Below are 25,819 nucleotides of genomic sequence, written 5' to 3'. Positions count from 1 at the left end.
TTTTGCCTGTGCTTTACCTTGTGGGCAAGTCTTCTGGGTTTGTGGAGAGAAAAAAGCATTGGGAAGAGGGATCTTAAGATGATTTTTCTCAGAACATGTAAGTAGTGACACATCAGGATTAATCCTAGTTTGACTGCCCAAATGCCGAAGTAGTGTGCTCTCCTTGGGGTGGATCCCAAGCAATTTAATCCTCCAGCCAGGGGCTCTGCATAGCACTTTTTCTCCTTTTACCTTGTGACTGGCTTTTTTGCTTAGCACAGATTCTTTGTCCTCCATGACTTTCACTGTACTGATTTTTATGCACTTATCTTTAGGGACTACTGAATGAGGACATTTGTAGTGATCCTGGATGCATTTTGGCTACCTATCTCAAATACAGTGACTATAGGTGCTAATTTCTACATTTTTCCTGCGAAGTAATCCTGTAAGATGGTATTTTGTGGTAGTGTGTGTTCTTGATGAATTGGGAGAATGATGTAGAAAATGTGTTAAATGTCAGTGAGGAGCAGAACTCTTTAGGCTTTTAATCTCAGTGAGTTCTTGCTTGATTTAGTCAAAATCTTCCTGTATGCTTGATGCCAGTGAGACTTAACTCTGAAAACGTGAAGACTTGAGGGTCTGTCTGATTCACATGGGGGAATGGTACTGGCCTAATGGGACCCTGGTTGAAACTTCAATTACAAGAAGGCAGTTAAAAAAAATAAAAATAAAATTAGAAGTTCTCCTTATCAACTTGTGTTGTTAATCTAGTCAGGCTAGAAATTCTGCTTAATCTTAATGATTATTAAGAGCTCTTCATTTCTGTGAGATATGCAGTGGTGTTAAATAAATTACAAATTATTGAGGCAGTATATTAAAGGAGATCTAATCAAGATATCCAGAATATGGTGACATATTTAAAATCCCATAATATTTAAAGAAAAAATAGAGGGAGTAAAGATACTTTATATACAATTAGTGGCAATGTGATTAATAACCTTGGGCTCAGATTCGATGGAGTCCTTTGAGGATTGAAGGTTTTTTCTCCTGCATCTCTGGGACCAACTGTATGCCTTAATTACTAATCAGTCAATGAAGGCAGAACTGAAATGTGTATATATACTTGAATTTGCATTAAATTTGTTCCATAAACTTGGATTTGTAAGGCTGAGTATCTCTGCAGATTTTGATTGTGCTCAAAGAATTTGTATCCATGTTAAGAACAGAGATCTTTTGAAGCTGGCAGACCTGTCTGCTTCACATCAAGTGCCATTTGACATGTGTAAAACATGCAAAAGGTAGACATTGATCAAAATGAAGGTGCAAGTGCTGAGAAGTTTTAGACCACTGAAAACCAGGCTTTCTAGTTTGCCAGGGCAATGTCGTTTCTCATCTGTCCTATTTCTTCATGGATGTTTGAGCAGGGGTAAGAGACTTTTGATATGCCAGAAACAAAAACCATTTTGGGATAAAATAGAGAACTTGCAAGGCTACATAAACCTGAATTGGATACAAGTGGAATTATATATTTTTGAGATTAAAACACCCATAGATTGTTACATAGCATGACTTATGAGTAGACAATAGTCTTACACAGCAATGGCAGTACTTGCCTACTTCTGTTCTGCTTCTTCAGTTAAAAGGAACAGCCAATGCCTCCAAAGTCAGTTGGGCTGGGAAGCCTGGGGTTTTGGAAGATGTTGCTTTGCCTTGTCAGATGCATCAGCAAGGGAAATAATTTCTAAGCTATAGTTTTTTGGGAATAGGAGAGTATGTTCAAAACCAGCCTTGGCTGTAATTTTGGAAATTACTGGTTTCTCACTTTCTCTTGAGAAGTGAGGGAGAAACAGCTCCTTGTTGAAAAGGGTAGGAAATGGGTAAATGGCTTATTTTAGTTGAGAGCTCCCTGGGCAATTCAACCATCCAGAAGACAACCAGAAATGCATCTTCCATGGGAAAGGACAAGAGTTCAGCTAAACTGCAACTATTTAACTGAACTTATTTGTCACTAAGTGGAGTCACTATGAAGCACTTTAAATTAATTGGAGTATCCAGATACCCATGAAAACCTATTCGTTTACAAATCAGTTTTGTCAGTCTGGTAATATTCTGAATATGTATCACCTTTAGTGCGAGTTCAATTGGCCATCAGTGTCTTTTGAATCAAAGATGACAATGTGATTTTGTTATTATTGATTCTGCTGATCTCTCCTGTGCAGTCTGAGCTATGTGCAGCCTGATTAGCTTAACTGAAACAACTTGCCCCAATAAGTGATTTTTTTCATTGATGAAATTTACTTCCTGCTATCTTCACTCTTACCTTACTGAAATTCAGATTTAGTAAGTTACTTTTGTGCATATCTTTGTTACCCCAGAGCAACTGGATAGTACTGGTGCAGTTAGCATTTAGGTGGGCTTAGGTGGATGTCACAATGCTATTTTGGAATAGGTAGAGCTGAAATTAAAAATATATTTTTGTGCAGAGATAAACATGGATTAATTGTCAGATTAATAACCTGTCTCATGTCTGCCATGCTTTCTGTACTGCTTAAAATGGTCACTGTATGCATGATTTGTGAAGACAGTATCACCTTGAAGAGTATATGCAGGTGTCATTTTGGCAAGATTAATGTCTGTATGGGTTTCAGTGGAGAAATTTAATGTTAGAGCAAGAAGCTACAATATTTATATAGTCTATTGTTCAGACTATCAGTGCTGTCGTCATTGTGTATTTTATTTTGTAACACAAGGATATATTACTGAAAAAAGCAAAAAGGTGAATTGAAAGCAAGGTTTTGATTTAAATGCAATGCAATGAAAAGCACTAATGATCATATCAGCGTGGAAAAAATGCTTTTTCTCAGAGATAGAAGTGGGGAGATGCACAGAACAGTTCTAGGGAATAAGACCCCAGACCAGATAGATTAACCTGAGTTAAACCTGATAATTATTAGGCCAAATCTCCCACTTACCAGCTGTAAGCGTTAGTACACTTGACTTCTACTCGGTGTACAGATGGTGGTGTGAATTGATTGTAGAAAGATTGTAGAAGAAGTTCAGCTATTTGACCTTTCATAGAAATAGCTAAAATTGTGCCCTTTGCTCTTTAGTGTGCCTACCTATACCTAGGCTGCCATTACTGTGACATGTCTCCTTCTTGGCTATATCACTATACCCAGGAAGGGTTATACTGGCTGGATGTATGCTTGAAACAATGATAAAATAACTTTTTTTTTTCCTTGTGATCATAATGTACATTAGTCTATATCCATGAATTCCAAGGTGAACTGTAGCCTGGAGCTTTCATTTGGTAGCAAAGGAGCCACCTCCACTAGTGTTTAATGGGTTGGGACAAGCTCTTATAATGCAGTTGCCTTAGGCTGTTGCTTCCCTAGCTTCTGCTCCCTCTACTTGAACTTAATCTTAACACCTTTTGCAGCTGGTGACATTACTTATGTTAGGATATGTTGAGAGGAAATTTCTCGTATTAAGCGAAAATAAATCTGGACAGGAATCCCAGATTGGGAAGAGAACTGTGGAAGAGTTGGATTGTGAAAGCCTCTTTCATTTTTCATAACTTGACAGCATAATTTTAGGCTCCAGGAAAAAATGATGACACTACTAGAAAAGATCACGGATAGTCCTATAAAGCAGAATGTGAAACATAGGGCCAGCAGTACAGTAATAGATGAATTTAAACAGGAGAATTCAAGTCTCCTACAAGGCAGGCATGTAATAGAAAAATGGATCACTGCAATTCTGTTGAATGTCTTCAGGTTTTTCTTTTTTCTTTTTCTTTTTTTTTTTTTTTTCCCCCCCCCATACTCGATTGCTGAACATGGAAAAAGCTTGTTTATATGGCTGGGTAAAATTCAATGAAGTCTAAAATGCCTGGAAAATTATTTCTAAAGGCTTGTCTGTTTGGCAGATGTTGGATATCTATGTTCCTTGCTACATGTAAATTAATTGTCTGATGAGTTATGTGTAGGGATAAACTTCCAAAAGTGTTGTTTTTAAACTTATTATTTTGAGACATTCATCAAAACAGACAAGAAAATACTTTTTACAAGAAAATACTTCCTATACTTCCTACAAGGCTGAATGTTTCTATTAAGTTAGTTATAAAGCAAACATTTCTCTCGCATGAGTCATAGTTGCTGTATCAATTGCTTCATAATATATTATCCAAATAGCTTGTTGGCAATAAGCAAAGCTTAATCCTGTTATGTGTCAGTATGTTCCACACTGTCTTGTCTTTACTGCCCAAGGATTTAATGCTTTCAAATACTTCACAATTTAATTGAAAAGTGGAACTTGTGTTTGCCATTCTTAAAACTTGAATCCAGTGCGTGTGTGTAGATACACATTTAATTTTTGATGCTTTTATTTGTATGTTTAGTCCTGAAAAATCTGGGCAAAAGAGGCTGATGTGTGGCAAGTAGGTCCCTACTATATCTAAGTGCAAAACATAGACGTTACACCAACTCCAGTGTGTTCTTACAGCTGTATTGTGCTGGGAGACATCTGAGACGTTTGTAGGCTTGTCTGGTAGGTACCACTGCAGAAAGCCGGGAAAACTGCTCACCTTTCTAAACCAGCAACTGTCTTCTTGGGAGGAAAAGTAATTACATCCGTGTTGCCATGAGAAGCTTGGGTCGTTGTTCAGTGTGCGTGGGTACGTGCTGAGGTTTTGAAGTCACCACAAATAACAGTGCCAACCTGGAAATAATCCCTTGAAGCAATGTGAGCTCAAACTGGCTGTGCTGTGACTGTCTCTTATGTTGTGGTCTGAAAACAAACTACTGCTGCATGCAGATGCTGTTGTTCTGGTACCACTGAAATTAAAATGAATAGATCAGTCTGCGATTTGCATGGAAATGTTTATTTTCCCAGTGTTTGGCTGGACTGTGCCCAGCTATTGATGCAATTTCTTGCTGGGAGGAAGAAATTAATGCCTGTCAACTCAGTGATTCAAGGTAACCAGTGTCAATAATAGGCAATGATAAATACAAATAAAAAACATAAACAAAAAAATTCACTTCTTTTAATCTGGAATTCCAGATGATATAGCACTACCTGAGATGGCCTAACTCATTAATTCATTTATTGCTAAAGGAAACAAAGAATAACTACTTAAAAAGCAATGCATGTTTGATATTCCCTATATTATTTTATAATCATCTGTAATTGTTATGTATATCTTCACACATGTGGATTCTTATATTAACATATTTCTTTTGATAGATACCTTTAGCATGTAAAACCTTGTTTTCACGGATTTTCTTTTCTATGTGTACTTCATATGCAGTAGATAATTGTACATGTATTTATGTGGCAAGTGTGCTCATGCTGCCGTTGTCAGTAAAAGTGTTACCCCAATGGGAGGGGTAGCACAACAGAAGCTATCATTAATATTCTGTGCTGTACAAACAGCCCATGTATGCGGATCTTTCTTACTCTGTCAAAACTAACGGCATTAGAACATTCAAAAAGCAGATCTCCTCACTAAGTTACTCATCTCCCTATATACAGCTTGCCATAAGCATACATATAACCTAAGCCTCTCTTTAAATGATGATTTGTTAGTCCAGATAAAATAAAACCCTCCTGAAATCTTCATCTTCATTTGTCATTAAAATTTTTATTCCTCTCACGGTTGTTAGCTTTTATTGATGTAGTAAAGATTTTTAAGTAAAATAGATTTGGGGGCTGAGGGATGGAAGATGCACCTGAACTTGACATAAAAAGGGGAATGTTGCTGTTTGGTTTTTTTTTTTTTTTTCCTATGTAGGCAGTGAATGTATTGTTCAGCTTTACCAAAAAAGTCTGTCAGATGCAAACATGACCATATGGCTCTATCAGTCTGTGTGTGTGGGTCAAGCTGAAAACAAAGCAGGGTGACAGAAGAGGAAATGGAAGGAGAAAGTCAGGTCTTTGATGTGAATCTGGTTACTATTACTAGTTCTGTAATATTTTCTAGAGCTCTCTAACAGTAGCAGAGGGCTGAATACAAATGCTAACCAGCTTTGCCTTGGCCACATTGTGGAATTAACCTCCATAACCACGAGGGCTCTGATCTTTATATCTTTTCCTTATGTAATGAGTGTTTGTGGCTTCCTTAACTACATGCAAATTAACTGTACCAATTTGAGTACCATCACTTTTTAGAGCACACAATTAAATGATAAGGAGAGCATAACTCAAGTTACTGGTGGCGTTCTTGATTATGTGTGCACACAAACTATAATCCCATCACTATCAGAATCAATGCTTTCCTCTACTTGCGCTGCAAAGGCACCTGGTTTAACGTGGATCCTCCTCAGTGAGACCTATAGAGAGGAGCTCTTAGCAGCACCTGTCTGTTGGCAGAGCAGGTCAAGTGAGTAGGCTCCTGCCTGTTTGGCGCTAGCAAAAGTTATTTTGCCTGAAAGTCTGTTGCCCTTCCACCCACTCAGCTGCTGAATGGGCAGAAGGCAGGATGGGGGCTGCAGCAGCAACAGAGTGATGAGGAGCAGAAGGCAGATGGGTGCTCACTGGCTTTGTGGAACAGTGGAAGTTGTTATCTTTCGGAAACTTTCTAAAACATCCACTTCTTCACTGAACAAAAAAAGTTTGTAGGAATGAAATGCTGGTGTTAGTCAGGTGAAACATTCATCAGTAATCTTTCAATGCAAACTGTTTTTATAACATGACACTTCTCTATTAAAGTTGGGAAAAACAGAGAAATGTGGGATGTTTGTAGGCAAAGCGAGCTGTAGATAAATGTGTGTGATACATGAAACCATCTGTATAAGTAATTTTTGTTTTATTTGGACCTGTAAATGTAAAATGATTGAGGGGGGAAAAAAAACCTCTTAGATATTTGTACACTTGTACAGTGCCAGTACTGGTGAAATTCTGAAATTGGTTGCAAAATACGAAATGTAAAAATTGCTGAGGTGCTTAAGTTCAACATTATTGTAGAATCTGAGATTTGTTCCAGTATAGCCTTGCATCTTTGGAATTATTATTTATTCCAAATGGTTAAGGGACATGTAGACAAGGATACCACATCCAGAGTGGGTGTGAAGGTTAACAAAAGCAGTAAGGTGCAGTAGGAGGTCTGCTATTCTATTCTCCCAAGAGATTTTTGATGGAAAATGAGAGAATGCCTTTTCTATATAGAAAAGTAACAGCTGACTGACAACACTTGGAATATTTTGTGTGTGTGAAACTGAATCTAATTATTACTGAAATAAACAAGTGCAAATTGTTTGCAGCAAAGAAAAGAACTATCCTGGTGGGCAGGAAGCTGCATTTACTCCTGCTTGTTACTATAAAGAAAAGATTTGATATTCTTAGTGACTATAAAGATTAAACCAGAGATTTATGTTAATGCAAAGGATTAAAAGAATCTTAATAACATGCATAAAGATGCAAATGTTCGCCTTCATTTTATCTGCTTGCAGATGAATATGCCATAAGGGAGATACTAAATGGGGAGAACGCATCCTCTCTCTGAATTAAAACATCTGGTTTAATACTGCACTCGCATGGTGACTGAGTATTAATTGTTTTCACCAATGTATTTTTTGAACAGTGTGGTAATTTCCTTTTTATTTTTTTATTAATATTATGAGGAAATATCAATATTTGACCAGCTTCATACATAGTGCATGTTTGTATGTGGCTTGATGCATTGCAGATTTTGATGAAATATATGTATTCTGTATTTGTTCTTGCTACCCTGTAATTTTAAAAGATTTCATTTTCTAACTAGTAAAGAACTTAAAATATTACATTTGCTGTAGAGCCTACAGCTGTGTTCCCCCAGTCCCAAGCTGTCCTTCCACTGTAAACACAAGCCACACCAGCATGGAAAATTATGTGCTTTATTTGGGAGCCCTGACATATAGTATTATTATACATGTATGTACATACACTTCATAAATGATTTGAAAAAGGAGGCATTTAAGGTGAAGGTGTAAACATCACTAACCACTTATGTTCTGTTTTGGGTTTGTTTTCCTGTTCTTTGACCAATCCTTACTAACAGACAGGTGTGTATAAGCAGAAGTCGCCTGGGTTTGTAATGAAATTCAACTGATATGGGAAGTGTCCCAGCACTTAAATCAATATAAATCCTCAAAAGGCTTTGAGTAGTTAAACATCAAATAATCCATGTAGTAAAAGTCATAACTTCGTTGCCTTTGAGAGGGAGAAAGCTGTGCAAAGTACTGCTGTGTGATTTTAGTGGTAGTTCTTTCTTCATTGGAGTGCCTGTCTTTGAACTTAGGGAAAGTCAAATTTTGCGGAGCACCAATTAGGTGCAAGAAAAAGTTTGCATCTTCTTCCATACTTTCAAATTTCCCAACAAAGTCGTAATCTATTAGACACGGGCTGCAAAGCCTGTTGACATGATCCCAGTGGATGTCCATACCCACTGGCCTATGTACATCCAGGAGATATTGAATGAACTCTTTAAATTTGACTCCGGAGCCTGTCCTTAATGCTTCTTTGGTGGCATTGACACGGTATCTGGAAATGATGGCTTTTCCAAACACGGGATGATAGTAATTGTTTGGATGTTCAAACTTGTCCCGAAATGCAGATACCAGCTTTTCAAAAGGTTCACGAATAAAAAGCATCTTTGTGTAAGTGTTGAGCCTGTGATAAATTCCCTTGCGATCAAACCCATCCAGCCTTTTTAGATAGTTGCCATAGTGCACTGTGTTGTGTTGTATATCTTTAGTGGAAGAAGCCAATCCATTGAGAACCATGAGAACCCGTTTCCAGTTAGAGCAGCCAGCTTTTGGTACTTCACAGTATAGAACTCTGTATTTATCTTCTACAAATATTCTGGAAACATGATAAGGAGTGATTATTCTTCTATTATTACTCTTGTACTTAGAACAAGTTTCCTTCATTATTTGCTTTCTTTTGCTTTGTATCTGGTAGAGACTTTTCCATTTGTTATTTCCGTCATCGGATTTAAGTGTGGGCAAGTTGGGAGTGGAACTGTTCATGGAAATCAGAATTGGGCTCTTCTTAATTACAAACCTCCTCCTCCGTTTATGGAGCCTCATTGAATTAGTTTCCTCACCTTTCTCTTGGTAATCTTTCATAAACGTTGTGCTGCTTTGCCTTCTGTCTGTGCTTTGAAGCTTGGAGGGCACGTTTTCAGGTGGGTGTAACGAACCGCTCAGCTTTACTGTTGCTACTCCGTCTGCAGTACTTAATCTTCTGTCCTGGTTATTGCTGGAAATACAGTCCTGATAGAAAAATAGATGAAAGATGTCACTAAATGATAGACTTATTTGTCACTATTAGCATCTTGTGTAACACAACATGGATCTATTTGTACAGCTCTGATTGTATTGCTGCAAGTCCTTGGTGCCTGTGCTGCGCTGGTGGCTTTTCTTTATGCCTGCACTCATTCTGAAGGCAGATAAGAGCCTGAACTGGTAAATTTTGGTTCAGATTTGGGTTTCACTATATTTTACTTGGTGCCTGTGCCCATATTTTGATAGACTTTTGCCCCAGATATGCCACTTTAAATTCTTTTGTTGGAAATGTCAGCATATTTTGAGGATTTAATTTTTCTGGACTGCCTGTTGTCATGCATCTGTTCCATGTTTTGTCCCCCACGACTTTCTTTCAGTATGTTATCTTTGCACAGGGATCAGTTGTTCCCATAGTGAAGCCTTCCAAGGAAAAGGAGAGTAATGGGGCTTGTGGAGTGAGAATGTAGAGGGCAAATAGTGGGAAGAAGGAAACAAAGAGGTAAGATGGAGCCTTTATTGAGTAGAAAGGGATGAGGTTAGAGCAGCGTGAAGCAGAGACCAATGGGGAGCCTAGGTGAGGTGAGTTTGGAGACCAGAGCAATTCTCACTTGATGAGAAGCAGCAAGTGATAAGAATGAAGCTGCGACTGGGATTAGGAGGGTGAGAATGGAGTAAGCAAAGTGGGTCTCTGGATAAGGAGTTTCTGGGACTTGCTCTCTTTCATTAGTTGGATCTCACTGTTTAATATTCCTCTTGGCACCTAGCCTGGGTGTGTTCTGCTGCTTCCTGCTTCTCAAAGCAGCTGAAGAAAATCCCTGTCTACAAGGCTATGCCTCTACATCTGTATTTATGTTCTGGATATACTTGAGCACCTTGTCAGCCCTGTTCTGAAGAGTCATTTGGGAGCTGAGTGGCATATGAACCACAAGGGAGTATTTCAACAGAAGAAGCACATACAGCTGTGCAGTGTATATTGTTTATCAAAAATATTTAATGTTCTTTTAGATGTTTTATAAATTGTAAAATTCATTTTTTTTTCAGCCTCTGTTTGCCCCCATTTGAGTGAGTTGAAAAATAAGATACAGGAGGAATTTTAAGTTGTACACATGAGAAACAAAATTGGTAGAGTACTATGTAATTTCTTGTGGCACTTTGTGCTGTAGAATCTGGGCTTCTAAAAAGCTTTGACTGTTCTGGTGGTGGTTTGTGTGATGAGTAGACTGGAAAAGCAACTGATGATTTGTTACACAAGATGCTATCTATTCAGCCATGGAGAATGATAGTTCCCTCTTGAGAGGCTGCTTGTAGTGGTCAAACGTGCATTGAAATTTTTGTCTAGGTAAAATATGTGATGTGACACATTATTTCTAATGCCCTTCCCATAGTGGCAGAAATCTGATTTTATTTATTCATGATATTGCTGATATTTCATGTTGATCAGATTTAACTTCTGAGATATTTACAGTGTGGTAACAAAGAACCTCCAGGTCTTGAGAAACTGTCATGATTTAAATGTGTTCTGTCAATGCAGTTATTCCTCCAGAAGGCCAGGCTAGAGCTACAGAGATGGAGGGATGTCATTCAGATCTCACTGCTTTCACTAGGCAGTGGCTTTTGGGTAACAGCTGGCAGCACCACAGTTGTTCCTTTGCATACTTTGCACTGGGGCTTGACCTGAAATCGAGTAGCTGCTGTGGGCTGTCACTGCTGCTGCGAGTGTGTTGGTAGCCACTAGATGGAGGAATTTCACCAGGATTTTTCTTTAGCTTATTTTTAAGCGCATCTCCAGACACTTCTTTGCTCAGTGCAATTTCACACAATATTAATCGAAGTTTACAGTATCTTTTAGCAACATCCAGTGTAGGAAAAAAGCTCGTAAAGCTAAAGTTGAGTAGGTTATAAAATTCATGTATTAAGAAGAAAATTTGCACTTAATGGCAAAGCTTTGATGCATGTTTCCATTTCAGTGCTTCATCTCTAGACTAGTTGTGTTATCTGAGCCATCTCTATTCTTACTCCGTACTTGGAATAAAGGTAGAATTCTCCTTATGTACTTCTGGAAACTTACTTTTTTTGGTTGCTGGAATTCCTTGTTATATTTTATCCCTAAACAAAGAAAGAAATTACAGTCATTATTCAGTAAAAATACATACACATAAATTTTGCTTGACTGATATCAATGTGTGTCTTCTCAGTAACTACAGGGAGAACAGAAACGTTGTTAGTACAGTGATGTGTGGACCTATGATGAATTGAATTTAATGTGTATTTCATAGTAGCAGTAGTCCTTTGAAGGACTCTGTGTATATGAAAAAACAATTGTGAGAGGAAGTAAATGTCATTACCTCCTTTCTACGGGTGGGGAAATTGAGATGAAGGAAAAAGCCATTGCTTAACCTCAGTAAATAGGCCAGAAGAAGAACCAGAAACTCCTTATTGTAGGTTAGAGCTCTAAGAAACGTTCGTTGTGTACTTACCCAAAGCTGCATTACAATTCTTTTTTCTAAAATTTCCCAAACTTTGGGCGCTGGGGTACTTAATCACAGCAGTAGTGTCTGCACTGAGCACTATCTTTTGCTGTGAAACCAAAGCTGTTACTTGTAAGAAAGAACTGTGTTTTGCTAAGTCTTCTGGCTTATATAGTGAAGTCTACCTGAAAATGTAATGAATGATAAAGATGTGAAAATCCTCGAAGACAGCTCTGTAAGAGATATAGGATCTTTTTGTTGTTCCTGACCTCTGCTAGCATAATAATACAAGATGCATGATGGAAGGCGTTTCTTAATTACAAAATTAGTTCAGAGCTTTTCAGCTTATAACTACCAGCATTTCCTGTCAGTAGTTCTAGTTTCATAAATCTGCATTACAAAGCCACAACGCTTCAACAAGGACAATTACAGCTAAAGGTGTTACAAGACACTCTTAGTGAAAGCATCACTGGAATAACTTAGTCCGGATTCGTTTTTATTATGCTGTGAAATCTCTTGCCTGCCTACTTATTCACACTTAATTACAATTATAGTAGTTAGTCCAACTTATATAATCAATCATAGTGCTTTTTCCACTACGTTAATAGTAGTTCAAGTCAAATTGCTTAAGTTGTTTCCAGGCTGTTAGAGCTCAACCTAGCAGTGCATATCACTGCCTTGGTTTGTGTTTGAGTTTTAACTCTGCAGTAGCAATTTGTTAGATGTAGCAGAAATGCTGAATCAGAGCTTGAATAAACAGTGATTGAACACCTGGTGAGAAGGCAGGGCCAATCCAGGGCAGCTCAGTGCATGCAAAGCACCTGAGTGACTAGAAGGGGTGGAGTGAGGATGCACCCTTTCCCAGTCCTCATTTAAGGGTTGGCACCTCATTGGAGGTGAGGGTTTCTTGCTGGAGATTCCTGCCTACCTGTGGCCTTCTGTAGGTAAGCAGATTCTTTCCTTTGTGCCTACCACTGTTGTGTTTGAGCAAGTCCTTGATTGCTATGGCCTAGGACTTTGCTACTCTGCTGTCATTGCTGTGCTTTCCATTGTGTTGCAGCATTAAATTTGTAATAGATTCAAGGTGGACTCTTAGAAGCAAATGGCATGTTATTTTTACTTCATCAGAAGTAGTTTCCAGGTGTCTAATGTGAGTTAGGAAAGATTTAAACTGGTTGTCTTGTTTGACGTGATCAAAGCAAGGATCTTCTCTTTTCCGTTCTTGTGTAGTGTCAATATGATTCTTATTGCCATTAACGCATAATCAGAACAATAATTCATGTTCAATGTAAAAGTTTGGTGGAGCACTTGCCAATCCCTTCAATGTTTCCTGAATTGTGACTACTTCTAGCTGTCTTTCTCATGATACAGTCTATCGCTTCAAATTCAAAGGTACGTGAGGGGAAAAAAAACTTCTTAAGCTCAGTGAATTTAGAGGAAGCATGTTGCACAGACCTACTCTGCTAATCAACTGTAAACTTAATGTTATGCTGCATCTTTGTGATCTTGACAGTAATATTAGAGAGCTAGTAAGTAACTAATGATGATAATTTCTCTTTGCTGTAAATAAAAGGTGGTTGTCTGCTGTGCCCAGCTAGTTGGTGATCACTAAATGTTTGGTGCCAACATCTCTAATGCTCAGACAGTGAAAGAATAGCCAGGAGATGGAATTGTTCTATCAATTGTATGCTGTTACTGTCAGTTATTGAGGTGGTTTTTATTCTCCTTCCCTTGTGTAACCATGATTTTCCAGACCTGAGCTTGGTCTGCTTTTGTTGTCTTTCAAGAAATATGAGCCTTGTGCTTCATCCAGTCCTACTGTATAGTCAGTCCCATTGTGAGCTTTTCTTTTGTTTTTTTTTATTTCTTCAAAAATGCTACTTGTAACACAATATAATGGCCTTCATCTTCCCCTTCATCTTCCCTGTGTAATATTATATAGCTTTGCCTCTCCTGCTTTCTCCTCTATCTCGGCTTCAAGACCTAATTTTGGTTTGCCCGGAGTGGTGTTTTGTTCTGCTCAGAGGCTGCACTACAGCTGAAATATTTTTTAATAAAAATGATAACTTCAAGTCTGCTGCTGTGACTCCTTCCCTTTAGTGGGCTTCTGTGAGCAGCATATACTTGTTTGCTTCATCTTAACTGATTTGTGAAATATGTTTACTCTGGAGCTGCTGTTTACATCATTGCATGAACATCTGAGCCAAGTGTCCCATTCCTGTGTGCTTCAGTTTTATGTGCTTACTCAGGGAAGACAACACATACTTAATCACAGAATCAATGGTGGATTAGTACTCAGAATTCTGATTAGTGTGAAAAATCATTAGTTTCAAAATGATTTTCCCTAGAGTGCTGGTCAGGTGGTTTTAAATTTCAGAGAAAAACAACAACAACAAAAAAGCATGCAAAAGAGAAAAAACTGAAAGAATCTGGCCTGAACTGTACATATGGAATGCCCATTATCTGATCCCAACTTATTCCAATATCTAATTGTTTGCTTATTTTAATTAAATTACTTAAAGTGCAAAAATGGAAATGCTGTTATATATGTAAAACCAAGCAGCTCACAATAAAAAATATTTTAAGTGTACGTACTTGGAGTACATCTTAACTAAATAAACTTTATTAGAATTCTATATTAAAACTGAGGCCTAATCAATCAGAAAATATATCTGTTTTAATTGCTTACTATGCCAGAACGTATGCTTTTATACCTAAAATTCAGCGTGTTTTTTCTGAAAGAATTCAAAACAAGACAAAAAAACCCCAAGAAAATAAACCAATAACCTACCTTGGAAGTCACCATCTAAGCTACATATAGAACAACTCATTTTAATAGAGGAAATTAATGTGGCAACATAAAATAAGCTAAGCAAACTACAGGATATTTCAGTTGTGTATCAAGAAAGGAGCCCATGTAGTGAAGCTATGTAATGTTTTTTGAGTTAACAGCAAAGCTGGAGGTCTGCAGTGTCATTTCCCACAGAGGAGATAAATTTTAAAGTGAGTTTTTGGTTAACTGATGCAATGCTGAGCCACTGTCAAAGCTAAATGCTTGGTGACAAGGCAGCCATCGTGGTGTTTTACAGAGAATTATTTCCAAGTCACTACCGTATTTAACTTCACATGTTTAATTTTACATTAATTTTTGCAGTGTTGAAGAGAGACGTCTTCTGCCTTGTTTTCTGCTCTACTAATCTAGTACTGTGCACAAACTGAATTGCTTCATATTGATCTTGTGCTTTGCATTGATCAGAGTCAGATTCAAAGAGGTAGGCATTGAATCTAAGTAGAACAGTTGGTTCACACTGCTAGACCAGATAAATCTGGGGTTTCTCCATCCCATAGGCAGCAGGTAGTACAGTACCACGCTGCATTTGTACCATGGGGTGTTTGAGATGGTAGCAGTTTGTGTGCTCTTTGGTTGATTAAAGCATAATTACTCTGGCTTTTTGTGACTGAAATGGCATTCCATCTTAGGGAGTCTCAAGACAGAAGTACTGTGTGTGAGGGAAACAGTGCAATTCTGAAGGGCGTACCTTGGAATTAATTAAAAGCATTAGGTTTATTTATCAGTTTCAACAAGAAAAAAACACAAACTGGGGAACCAAAGTGGGAGATCAGTAAATTCATTATATGACCTTTAATGTTTCTCACTTGAGGACTTCTGTACTGTCAAGGAACTTGGTATTCTCAGTTAATCTGTGGTAGCAGTAACCCATCTCATAAATCAGAATTGAGCCAAACTGCACATAGTTACCATTCTGAAGTACCGTTCTTGCTGAACTGTGGTTTCAACCTACTTGTCATTGCTTCCTTCTTGAGTTCCTGATTTTTTTTTAGTTGGTATTCTTGATGTAATGTCCCTCTTGACATCTTGACTTGGGCTGTCTGTTGTAAACAGCCTTCTCTGCTTTTTCTAGCAAGGGATTCTTGGAGTAAAGGATCACTATGAGCCTGGTACCCATCATGTCTAAATATGACAACTGTCTGAGCAATGTTTGTACAGCACTTTTGTTGTTGAGTTCAAGAGTTGTAGACCACTGTCGTGTAACTTAGAACTGGAAAATCTGGATACCAGTTTGTCTTGCTAGAGAGCAATAGAACAGGTATGCAGACCCTTAGAGACAAACGCACTGCTATATTTTTTTTCCTAGACTATTCTTTTGTTCTAAAATACACCACTTCCATCTGCTTGACTACTAATTATATAACTTGCACTTGGTCTGTATGCTTGATACCTAATAAAGCAAAGGAAAATGCAGGGTCCCTTAGTATTGCAAGCTTAATTGAATGAATACAAGAAGCTGTTGCTTGTAAATTTATAAGGAAGGTACTACAACTTATTTACTTAGTTCTATTTACTATTTAACTATGATTATGAACAGGTGAAATTTTCTGACTATAGTGGAATGCTCACAGCTTGCATTAGTGATTGAACACCTGGTGAGAAGGCAGGGCCAATCCAGGGCAGCTCAGTGCATGCAGTGCACCTGAGAAGGGGTGAAGCCAGGATGCAGCCCTTCCCAGCTCTCCACAGTTGGCAGTGGAGGTGAGGGTTCCTTGAGGGTTCCCTGCCTACCTGAGACCTTCTGAAAGTAAGCAGATTCTTTCCTTTGTTTCTATGCCTACTGCTTATGCATGTGAGCAAGTCTTTGCTTTCTGTAGCTTTGGACTTTGCTACTCTGCTGTCATTGTTGTGCTTGCCATCATGTTACAGCATCATACTGACTTCATTTGTATTTGATGAGAATTCTGCAAAGTAGTAAAGTGAAACCTGTGCTAATACTTTCCCCATTCTTTCCATGGATCTATTGCTGGGAATAGCATTAACTATGTTAGTTTTTAGTTACTGTCAGCAGTTATTTGCTATTTCTACATAATACCATTCAGTATTCTCCCTTCCTGTTTTTAATATTTGTACAGTGATAGTCTTCATAGTATGACTTTGGTGAGGACTTTACACTTTTTTTAAGGTAAACCTTAAAAACTAAGGTTTAACACATGGCATTGCATTTATGCTTAGTGCCCTGTACAGAATGTTCAGGTAACTGGAGGAGTTTCAGTGTATCTCAAGCAAGCACTATATGTAACTTGTGACTGCAGTGGAGGAAAGAATTAATTGGACAAAATGGCTCACCTACAGTCCCAGAAATACTGCAAGGATTTGTGTAAGTGGAACATTAAAGCTTCACTGGTCTTTGTAATGGAAGGAGGAAAGAGTAAGACAAGTAGAAGTCTGAGTTGCTTTCATTTCACTGTGGAGAAGCATTTATTTGTGAGAGAAAGTGCAGATGGAAAGAGAAGGCTGCACACAGAGCTTAAAAGGTAGAGCTATGGTGACTGAGTGATTAAGTTCACTGATTGGATGGATTGACTAAGGATCAAATACCATTGATGGGAATCCAAATGCCGTATGGTGTTGTGTTACAATCAATTCACTGAAACTGATGCTTTCCCCCCTTTTCCTGTTCTAATAGTTAATTACTGAAAAGTCTTTCTAGTATGAGATCAGTATGTGGTGAGGTTTTTTGTTTTTAAAGTTACTATCTGTGTCTTAAGTAAAAATAATGGTATAAGAGGGGTCTTATTTGGGCAGACTAGGATCTGTGGTATGAGAAACAAGCATACAGTTGTTCTGGGAAAGCTGAGCATTAGAGGTTGAGGTCTTTGTGGGGACTTCTGTTCCTGACTAATGAACAGCTGGAAGGTAGTGGTGTTACTCAGCTTTAATCGGCACTGAGTCCTACCACTCTCCATTTGGAGGGTTTACCTTATCTTGTTAAGGAGCTCATTTGTACTCAGTCACTTAAACTTGCATAGGGATTGATTTGTTGAGCCATTTAGTTTTCATAACAGTAAGCAAGAGAAGGCATACTTGACGTGGCTAGCGAATTTCATCTTCCAGAATGTTGTAGTCCTCTCTGTAATCACTTTCCACCTAGAGTATGACTGTGTTCTTCTACTTTAAGTACCATGCTGAGGAGTTTGTTTCTAGCTGCATGTTTCACCAGAAGTGTTATGTGGCAACAGGTCACCTTTCACATCCTTGAAAAATAACAACAGTGCTTTTACCAAGAAATCAGAGGTGTATGTTCAAAAGTAGCTGTAAGAAATGTATTTAAAACAAAGGAATGGGAATAAATGTGTTCCACCCAGAGGTTTCCAGTTTTATTACTGGGAAGTCCCTAGATGCTGTATTGTTGTTTCAAGAAATGTAGTAAGCTGTTGATAATAAGGTTGAGGCACAAATTAAGTCAATTGTTCCTAACTCCAACTGTTAGAGGAACAAGCAACAATGCTAATGTCAAAGAACTTGGAGGATTTTGTGATTACAGTACAAGATCACATCTGATGCTTGATAGAGTTTTATGTTAAGTGTGGTACCTATACCTGACAAAACAATGCTAACAAATGTAAGAGGCAGTCAGGAATTGTTATTGTCTCTGGGGGCCATCAAGCTTCTCCATTAGTAAAGTGGAAGCTTGGTGTTCATGTTTTCAACTTGGCTATGCAGAAGTAGGCAATGAAGAACAGTGGTTAGATATCTGAGCAGAACCTTGTCTGGACAGTTTGTCAAATGTCTCTTACACTAATGTAAGACAACAGTGCTTGAGGGCAGGCGGTTTCTTAAATGAGAGATGAATTCTCTTGTCCTGATCTATGGGATAGAATAGACAAACATGAATAGGTACTGGTTCTTGTTGCTGGAGATGTCTGCAATTGAACCCAAGGAAACAATAAATTTATAGTAACTTAAGAAAAGGGTATTAAACAGGGAGAGAGACTGAAAAGTCTCAGATTTTCCCAGTAAGATATGGAATAAATGAAGAACTTATTCAAGATAAAAATAGGAAAAAAAAAAAAATCCACACACAAATACATGCCATCATATAAGGACTGGTGACTCTCAATAGGTTTAAACTCTTTTTACTCAACTGTGCTAAAAATGGGCATCTGTTTCTGAGTTTTTCTTTATGCTTCATATGACCTGCTTGAGTTTTACAGGTTCAAGTGCTTACAGAACATATGGTTTGAGCTTAATGAAGCATTATAACATGAGACCCTCTGGACCCATTTAGCAACAGTAGGGTTTAGAGGACAATTGCTCTATTAACCACTGCTCACGACTCTTACAGTTAGGAACTGCTTAGATCAAGATCTAATCTATCTGCTGCTCAGTATTTGCACTGGAGGCCTTTGTTGCCTCTCTCTTGTATATTTCCCAGCACACTTTTACATCTATGTCCTGGCCTTATTTTGTCTCCCCACATGACTGCAAACACTTTAGGCAGATTGCATAGCAAGCTACTGCCAGGTAGCTTATCCACACGGTCTTCCTGTTCACAGGCATCCACAACCTCCCTGGGCAGCGTGTTCCAACACCTCACCACTCTCATAGTAAAGAACTTCCCCCTGACATCCAACTTAAATCCTCCCTCCTTCAACTTTAAAAACAGTTTCCCTTGATCTGCAGTTATCTACCCTTTCAAAGAGTTGACTCCACTCTTGTTTATTGCCTCCCTTTAATGCCTGGATTGAGAACTCCTCTTCCACTATAACATCTCTACCTGTGTTCTCTGTTCATGTGTAATTGCAGTTGCTATTTTTTCTAATATCCCAACAAAGAGCTGGGAGATGGAATTGATTGCAACTACTTTTACAACTCAAGTTTGGGGTGCTCTTTAAGACAATTGAATCTGATTTTATGTAGCTACCTAAATGGTGAGATGTCAACTGGCTGCTGAATTCTGTTAGTGGTGAATATAATTTGTGTTCTTGCACTTCCATCAGCTAAGTCTGACTTGATTGAAAGCTTTCCAACAATGATTATTGTTTGGAGCATTTCAATATATTTGTGGTTCAATCAGTATGTTGCATACAGTGTATATAACTCTTTTTCCCCACTATTGGTGAGCAGAATTGAGGTAATGAGCCACTTTCATTCAGTTTTCTGAGAGTAGGCTTATGTATGGAACCGTTTCCTTATAATGAAGCTCACTGTGGGCTGTATACAGGCTACACAGTGCAATTCAATATTGTAATTCTTTGAGGTGCATTTGTTGCAGTACTGATTAAACCCCAAGGTTACAGCAGAAAGCTATGTGCATGCAGGGCTTTACCTACCTTATGACTTTCTTTAATCTGAAATGCAATACTTTCATCCCTTCAGTTATGTTTTTTTTGCTGGTCTTACTAGCCTATTGAGGAATCGCTCAGGGTGCATACAAGTTGTATTCTTATTTGTTTATGGTTGATAAGACGTTAGATCTTTGAAATTAGTATATGAAACTCTTCTAGGAAGCCTTCCAGTTTTAATCTTTTGTGGTTTTTTCCTCAATTGCTTATTAATGCTTTCCTTTGACAAGTTAATTCATTTCAGTCTCAATTTTCACTTTTGATCCAATGTTAAGCATACATTTATATTCAAAGTTGTGACTTCACTGTAATTGCAAGTGTCTGTTGCATTTCAAATGAAAATGACATTCATCAGAAACAAGCCTTTTTGCTATTTGGAGTTCTGATTTGGTGGTCATCTTATGTTCCTGTAGCTAATTTAGAGTAGTGGGGGAATAAAATAATGTTTTTATTTCAGTTGCCGAGTCTCTTCACCCCTTCATATAACTGCTTGTGCATTTGGTTTGTCTGTACAAAAGTGAAAATACTCAAGAGTATATTCCTGAGAGAACCTTCATGCTGATTATGCAGAGGAATTTGTGAGAAATATCATGCCTTCACTGGCATGGCTTGTATGGAAGCAGTGTGTGTGATTTCCTTGGTGGCTGCCAGACTCTTCAGATAAGGCTTTCAAACTACATTTATTATAACAGCAATACACTATGGGAGAGATAGACAACGTGGTCTTCAGCAAGCTTGTTTCATACCAATATACCAAAATATTTTTCCATCTACCAGTTATTCCAGCTTCATACTGGTGCATTAGCTTTGGGGACTCACTGGAAGACTGAATGATTCATTGCGTTCTTTGTTTATACAGAGAAGCAATATCCTTTGAGAAGTTTAGAAGCAGAACCTCTGTTATAAATTCTGAATGTACTCTTGCAAATCTGGGCCCTTGGTCTCTTCTGCAGTGACTGATTTTGTATTTCATAATTCTGTGTTTCTTAACAATGAATTCTGTCAAGTCACAAGACAAAATATCAGGCAAATAACATACTGATTTGGAGTGAATTGGAGCATGGCACATGTTAACTGACTGATCAAGAATTTAAGTAAGTGGATCTCTGCAAATACCCTTGTGGTGGTCTCCTTAAATTCAAGCTTATTGTTGAATACAGGCAGTGCTTTTGAATAAAGGATGAATTTATCTTTTCTAGCTTTTTCCTCCAAAGATTTTCTCCTGGTATTTTGCACTACCTCCTATGACTTGGAATTTCTCACAAGCTCTGTATTTTTAAGTTAAAGCTGGCAGTCAGGCTCACTGGCATGTGCATTTTTTTCCTCAATATTTTTGTATTCTAGTTGCATATTCTCTCTAGATACGATAGATTTTTCAAGTATCATTATCCAGTATTTTGACTTCAGATCCACTCTTGCCTAATGTCACCGTGTGCAACCAATGCAGAAAACAACAGAAAAATCCTTGCAGAAGTTAATTTTTTGTGTATGTATGATTTTCAGGGATCCTATCTGTAAGTTTTCTTTGGTTCTGTAGAATGCTTCCACCTTATTAAGATGGAGATATGACCTATGTTAAGTCAGGAGGCTCTAACAGTTTAAAAAATACTAGATTCTGTTGTATTATGAAAACCTGCATAGTCAGGGTTGTTTAAAATCACCTGTTCCAGTTCTCTTTAGTGATGATTTCACCTTTGTCAGTAAGATAACACAAAGTTCTGTTGTTCTTTTTGCTACAGAGATTTAAAACTAGCTTTTGTTTCTTTGCTTGAACCGTACTCTGTGAGTTCTCTGAAAGGAACTGGTTGTTTTACTGCTCTGCATCAGTTTTCCCCACAGAACTGTGACTATCCCTTGTTTATTGGGTTGGTTTTCTTCTCTTTCAACACCCTGAAGGTATCACAATATCTAAGATGAATATACACAAGCGTCATGAGAGAAAAAATTCCTATTAGGATTTCTAATGTTCTGAATATTTCCCACCTTCTCTTATTTTTCATGTGGTTTTGTATAACTTCTAACTAAGCAGTAATCCAGATGGGAATTTCTCTTGTATTAAAGCTACATAGGGGTGGAAAGCCTTAATTCACTTGTTATTGAATTAATTATTGAACACTGAGCTAAAATAATACAGAAACCCTGGGTCAAGGGAAGAATCTATTTTCTTTCAACTGGTTTTAATTATATTAACAGCTGAAGACTTTTAGTGTATACAAAAGCATTTGTTTTTGCAGTATAATGCTAAAAATAATGTATTCTTCTAAAGCTATATGCAGTTCATAACTGGATTATGTAGTAAAGCTAACATGTGGCTCTCTTCCTGAGAAGCTCACATGGTACCATCATGCTTCCATCTGTCATAGAGTTATGGTGAACCTACATAGCAGCATGGGCAGGAAGACACCGCGTTTGTAATACTTCCTGCTCACAGCCTTTTATTTTTCATTGATCTTTACAAGCCTGTAACTCTTTTTAAAAATGTGTCATTAGGTAGATATTGAAAGGAAAATGCTTAAGATGACTCTATGAAACCAATGAAGTTGTATTTATTAGCTTGTATAGAAACCTTTATTGGGCACAGGGTCTTAGTCTCAGTAAGATAGTGAGCTGTGATTAGACACCCAAAACCTGTTTCCTCCAGGCAACTCCAGAAGCCTTTGTCCATGCACTTATAGTTCTCCACCCTGTGAATATACTTTGTCAGGTGCACTTCCTTTTCTGATTTTTCTGCCCAGTCAAAATACAAAGCCTTAAACATAGGTACCTGATCCTCAGTAGTAACCAGTGGAAGAGGTTAAGTGGCGACTCCTAGTGAAGGAGCAAGATCCTTTGTTTCCAGTGCAACAATGGCTTAGACACTAAACATTAATTTTCATCAAGCACTTTGCTATAAATCTCAGTTTAGTATCTGTTTCAGATGTTCTAGATAAATCCTTAACCTTTAAGTTGTTCCCTCTTGTAATCCTCTATCACTGATGAATCTTGGCAGTGACAAATAGCTCTGCTAGACCCTGCAGCTACTTGTTTGTGTTCTCTGTGCTTTCTTTAGATGGAGGACATGGCAGCTTGGAGAGAGCCAGTTTGAATACTAATACCTATAAATGGCACCCTTCCTTACATTCTTCCCCTTCCCCAAGCTCTGAGTGTCTATGAAAACAAGCCACCTTTTAAACAAAGAAATAAAACCACTAACCAACTGACCAAACAAGAAAACCCACCACAAAACCACCTTTATCTCTTCAAGAAGAAACTACCTTATGTCATTGAGATCACTTGCTGTCAATGTACTGTATTTTTGAGCTCTAGTAATATAGCCAATACAAATGAAAGAAATAGTGACACATGCCTTTGTGTGCTTTCTGTTTTAAAGAAAACAGTAGAAAAGTATTGGTTACTGATAATGATTTTCAAAAATGAAAGCAATAGAATATCAGTTCCTATATAGCATAACAATTTTGCAGTTAGTGCTGCTAGTAAACTGTCATGGAACAGCTGAGTACTGTTGAAATAAAAACAAAATTCAGAATAGATATGGAGTGAACAATTCCAGGTTTTATGTATGATAAATTTTGAAGTAAAGATAAACTAAAAAGCTGAATTTCATGTGGAAAGCATCCTTTTTGACCAGTCCTGCTGTATTAATGAGATCTGTTCTGACTAAGTGTAACCCAGTGGTTACATCATGCATGTGTTCAATATGCAGTGTAGATAAGGCAGAGCTTAAGATTTTACATAAAACTGCCTGATGTTAGACTACAGGAACTCCCATCTGCAATGCCTTTGACCCAGAGCCGATCAGCAGAATGACTTTTTGGTAATTGTATAGAACCAGTAAGCTTTGAAATGAATGGTAAAACCTTTAAAGAAAAAAGCTGCAGTAACATGGAACAGGAGATAGCCCCTGTTCTCTGCCCTGGAGTGATGCACATCTACTGCTCTAGGCACATTTGAGAGCTGAGTGTGTTCAGTACCTTCCAAGACCTGGCACAGACCCTACATTTTCACAGTACTTCCAGCTCAGTCTCATTTCTAGTTATTGGCTTAGAGGGAATAGTCTTTCTTAATGACCTCTCAGGGGTACCACAAAACTTTATTAATATTAAGCGAAGAACTTGGAGATCCTCCACAATTATGTGGTTAAAGTAAGGCTTTAATGGTGTGGCTTTGTCACAGGAAAAAGAATATGTCCTATTGCTTTGAATGACTGTAACAACTTTTTGTACTGTTTGTTAATATATTTAGATTAGATGCTAACGTGAAAGCCTAAACACGCTGTCATCTTCAGACTCACTCAAGCAATTAGAGTATGGCTTGTATTGTTTTATAATTCAAGCCTGCCGAAGTCATAAATTAAGAAGCTCATTAAATTTTCAATTGCATTAATAGGAAAATTCAACTTATTAAATTCTTTGGTAAGGCATAATAATGAAATATTGGAAATGCATCCTTTTTTTCCTCTCTGTTCTCATTATTATTTGTTGCCCAAATAGCCTTAATATAGCAATAATAAAGCAAGAAGAATATAAATTGAAGAAACTGTTACACAGAGTTTAACAGTAGTCTTCCTTGTTGAATTTTTAGGAATTGCTTAACAAGTTCTCCTGACAGCCTGCTCCATAAATAGCTGCGTGCACCTCGGCAGCAAGGTGCCAGCATCTCTGCACTCTGTGATTGGCACTACGTTGTTTACAGGAGGCTATCAGATAAAGACCAGTTACACTGTTCTTATTTGGCAGTACGCGACACAGTTTGATTCTATAGGTTGAGCAGTTTAGAAATGAAAATATTAGGAAAAAAAAAATCCCAGCTTTCCCAGTGTTTGGAATTTGAAACTATGTATTTAATGGAGCGTGAAACCATAAAATTGCTGTGGGCTATGTCTGTACTGGTAGAATTGGCTTTGTGTCCATTAGAATCCTGACAACTGGACTCATGGTTGTGGTGGGCTTCGTTACTTCAGTGAAACTTTCAATACCTGCTAATTATTCAAGCACAAATTAATTGAAAGTTAATGTAGTTATAGGCAGTTATACAGCAGCTGACATTGTCATGCTATATTAGTATGCTTGTGTTACAGCAGTACAAAGCTTTATGGAATTTCTTCGTTCATCTTAATAGGTGTTAGTGGTATGTAATTGCATTCACTGCTTATCTTGGTTATCTCCAACTTCTGGTGGGATAGAGGGAGAACTGAGCATGATGGCACATGGTATCCTTAACAGGTAGTACTGAGTCATTCCAGACCAGTATGCACACAGAAAAATATTTGTCTAGTTTATTTGAAGGGTGAGTTTCTTGCCTGAAAGTAGACTGCTATCACTTCTGTTGCCTGCTGCCATTAAGTTATAGAGTTTGAATGGAAAAGCTACATTTTATATCCAGTTATACCTACAAATAAAATAAAATCCTACCGATTAATGGTTTCCTCAGCTAACTACTCAGTCTGGATGAAAAAACGTCTACACTTCTTCAAGCTATTTGATGGCATCAGTTTCCAAACTGCTCCTGTGCATATAGAGGTGGAATCTGGTGCTCTGTCAAGTCCATTAAACTCCCAGGGATTTCGGGACTGGTGAATATTGACCCATTTAAAATCCTCAACTGTATCTCACAGCAGGACATTTGGTAAATGGATCTTTTGTCACACAAGTAGGTGGTATTTGCAATATTAACTCTTCTTTTTCTGACTACACTTGGACAGATGTACAATTAGATAATTGTAAAGTCAATTAGTTATTAGTTCATTTTTTACACTCCCCCCAATTTTTCTTCTGTGAACCCTAATACTTTTTCCTTCTGACAGTGTATTTTAGTTTTAGAAGTCTTGGAAATTTGGGAACATGGAAGCAGTGCTGCAAATAATAAAACCTACAGACACTTTTCACATTTCTTTTGCTGCTGCTCTTGTCATTTCTTTGGAAAAAATTTCATAACCATCACCGCTTCTCAGGGAGGTTTAATAACAGTGTA

The 25,819-nt window shown here is 37.8% G+C and overlaps 1 protein-coding gene across 2 annotated transcripts in view; it reads right to left on the bottom strand.

Moving 5' to 3' along the window:
* Nucleotides 1-7,836: 7,836 nt before the first annotated feature.
* The window catches only part of CHST8 (carbohydrate sulfotransferase 8), a 160,388-nt gene continuing 142,405 nt past the window's right edge, over nt 7,837-25,819 (bottom strand). Inside the window, exons 3-4 of one of the 2 annotated variants that reach the window (XM_015874088.3) lie at nt 11,311-11,348; nt 7,837-9,230 (exon numbers count right to left, since the gene is read on the bottom strand). In XM_015874088.3, the coding sequence (XP_015729574.2) occupies nt 8,091-9,230; nt 11,311-11,348 (1,178 nt within the window). In that variant the 3' untranslated portion in view covers nt 7,837-8,090. The remainder of the gene's footprint in view (nt 9,231-11,310; nt 11,349-25,819) is intronic. The other variant, XM_085551126.1, reaches the window with a different exon arrangement.

The sequence above is a fragment of the Coturnix japonica genome, chromosome 6, assembly GCF_054131305.1.
Source record: "Coturnix japonica strain WE chromosome 6, WE-NBRP24, whole genome shotgun sequence".
NCBI classification, from domain to species: Eukaryota; Metazoa; Chordata; class Aves; order Galliformes; family Phasianidae; genus Coturnix; species Coturnix japonica.
Note: the sequence above shows the minus strand (reverse complement) of the source record. Positions and strands in the feature narration are given on the sequence as shown.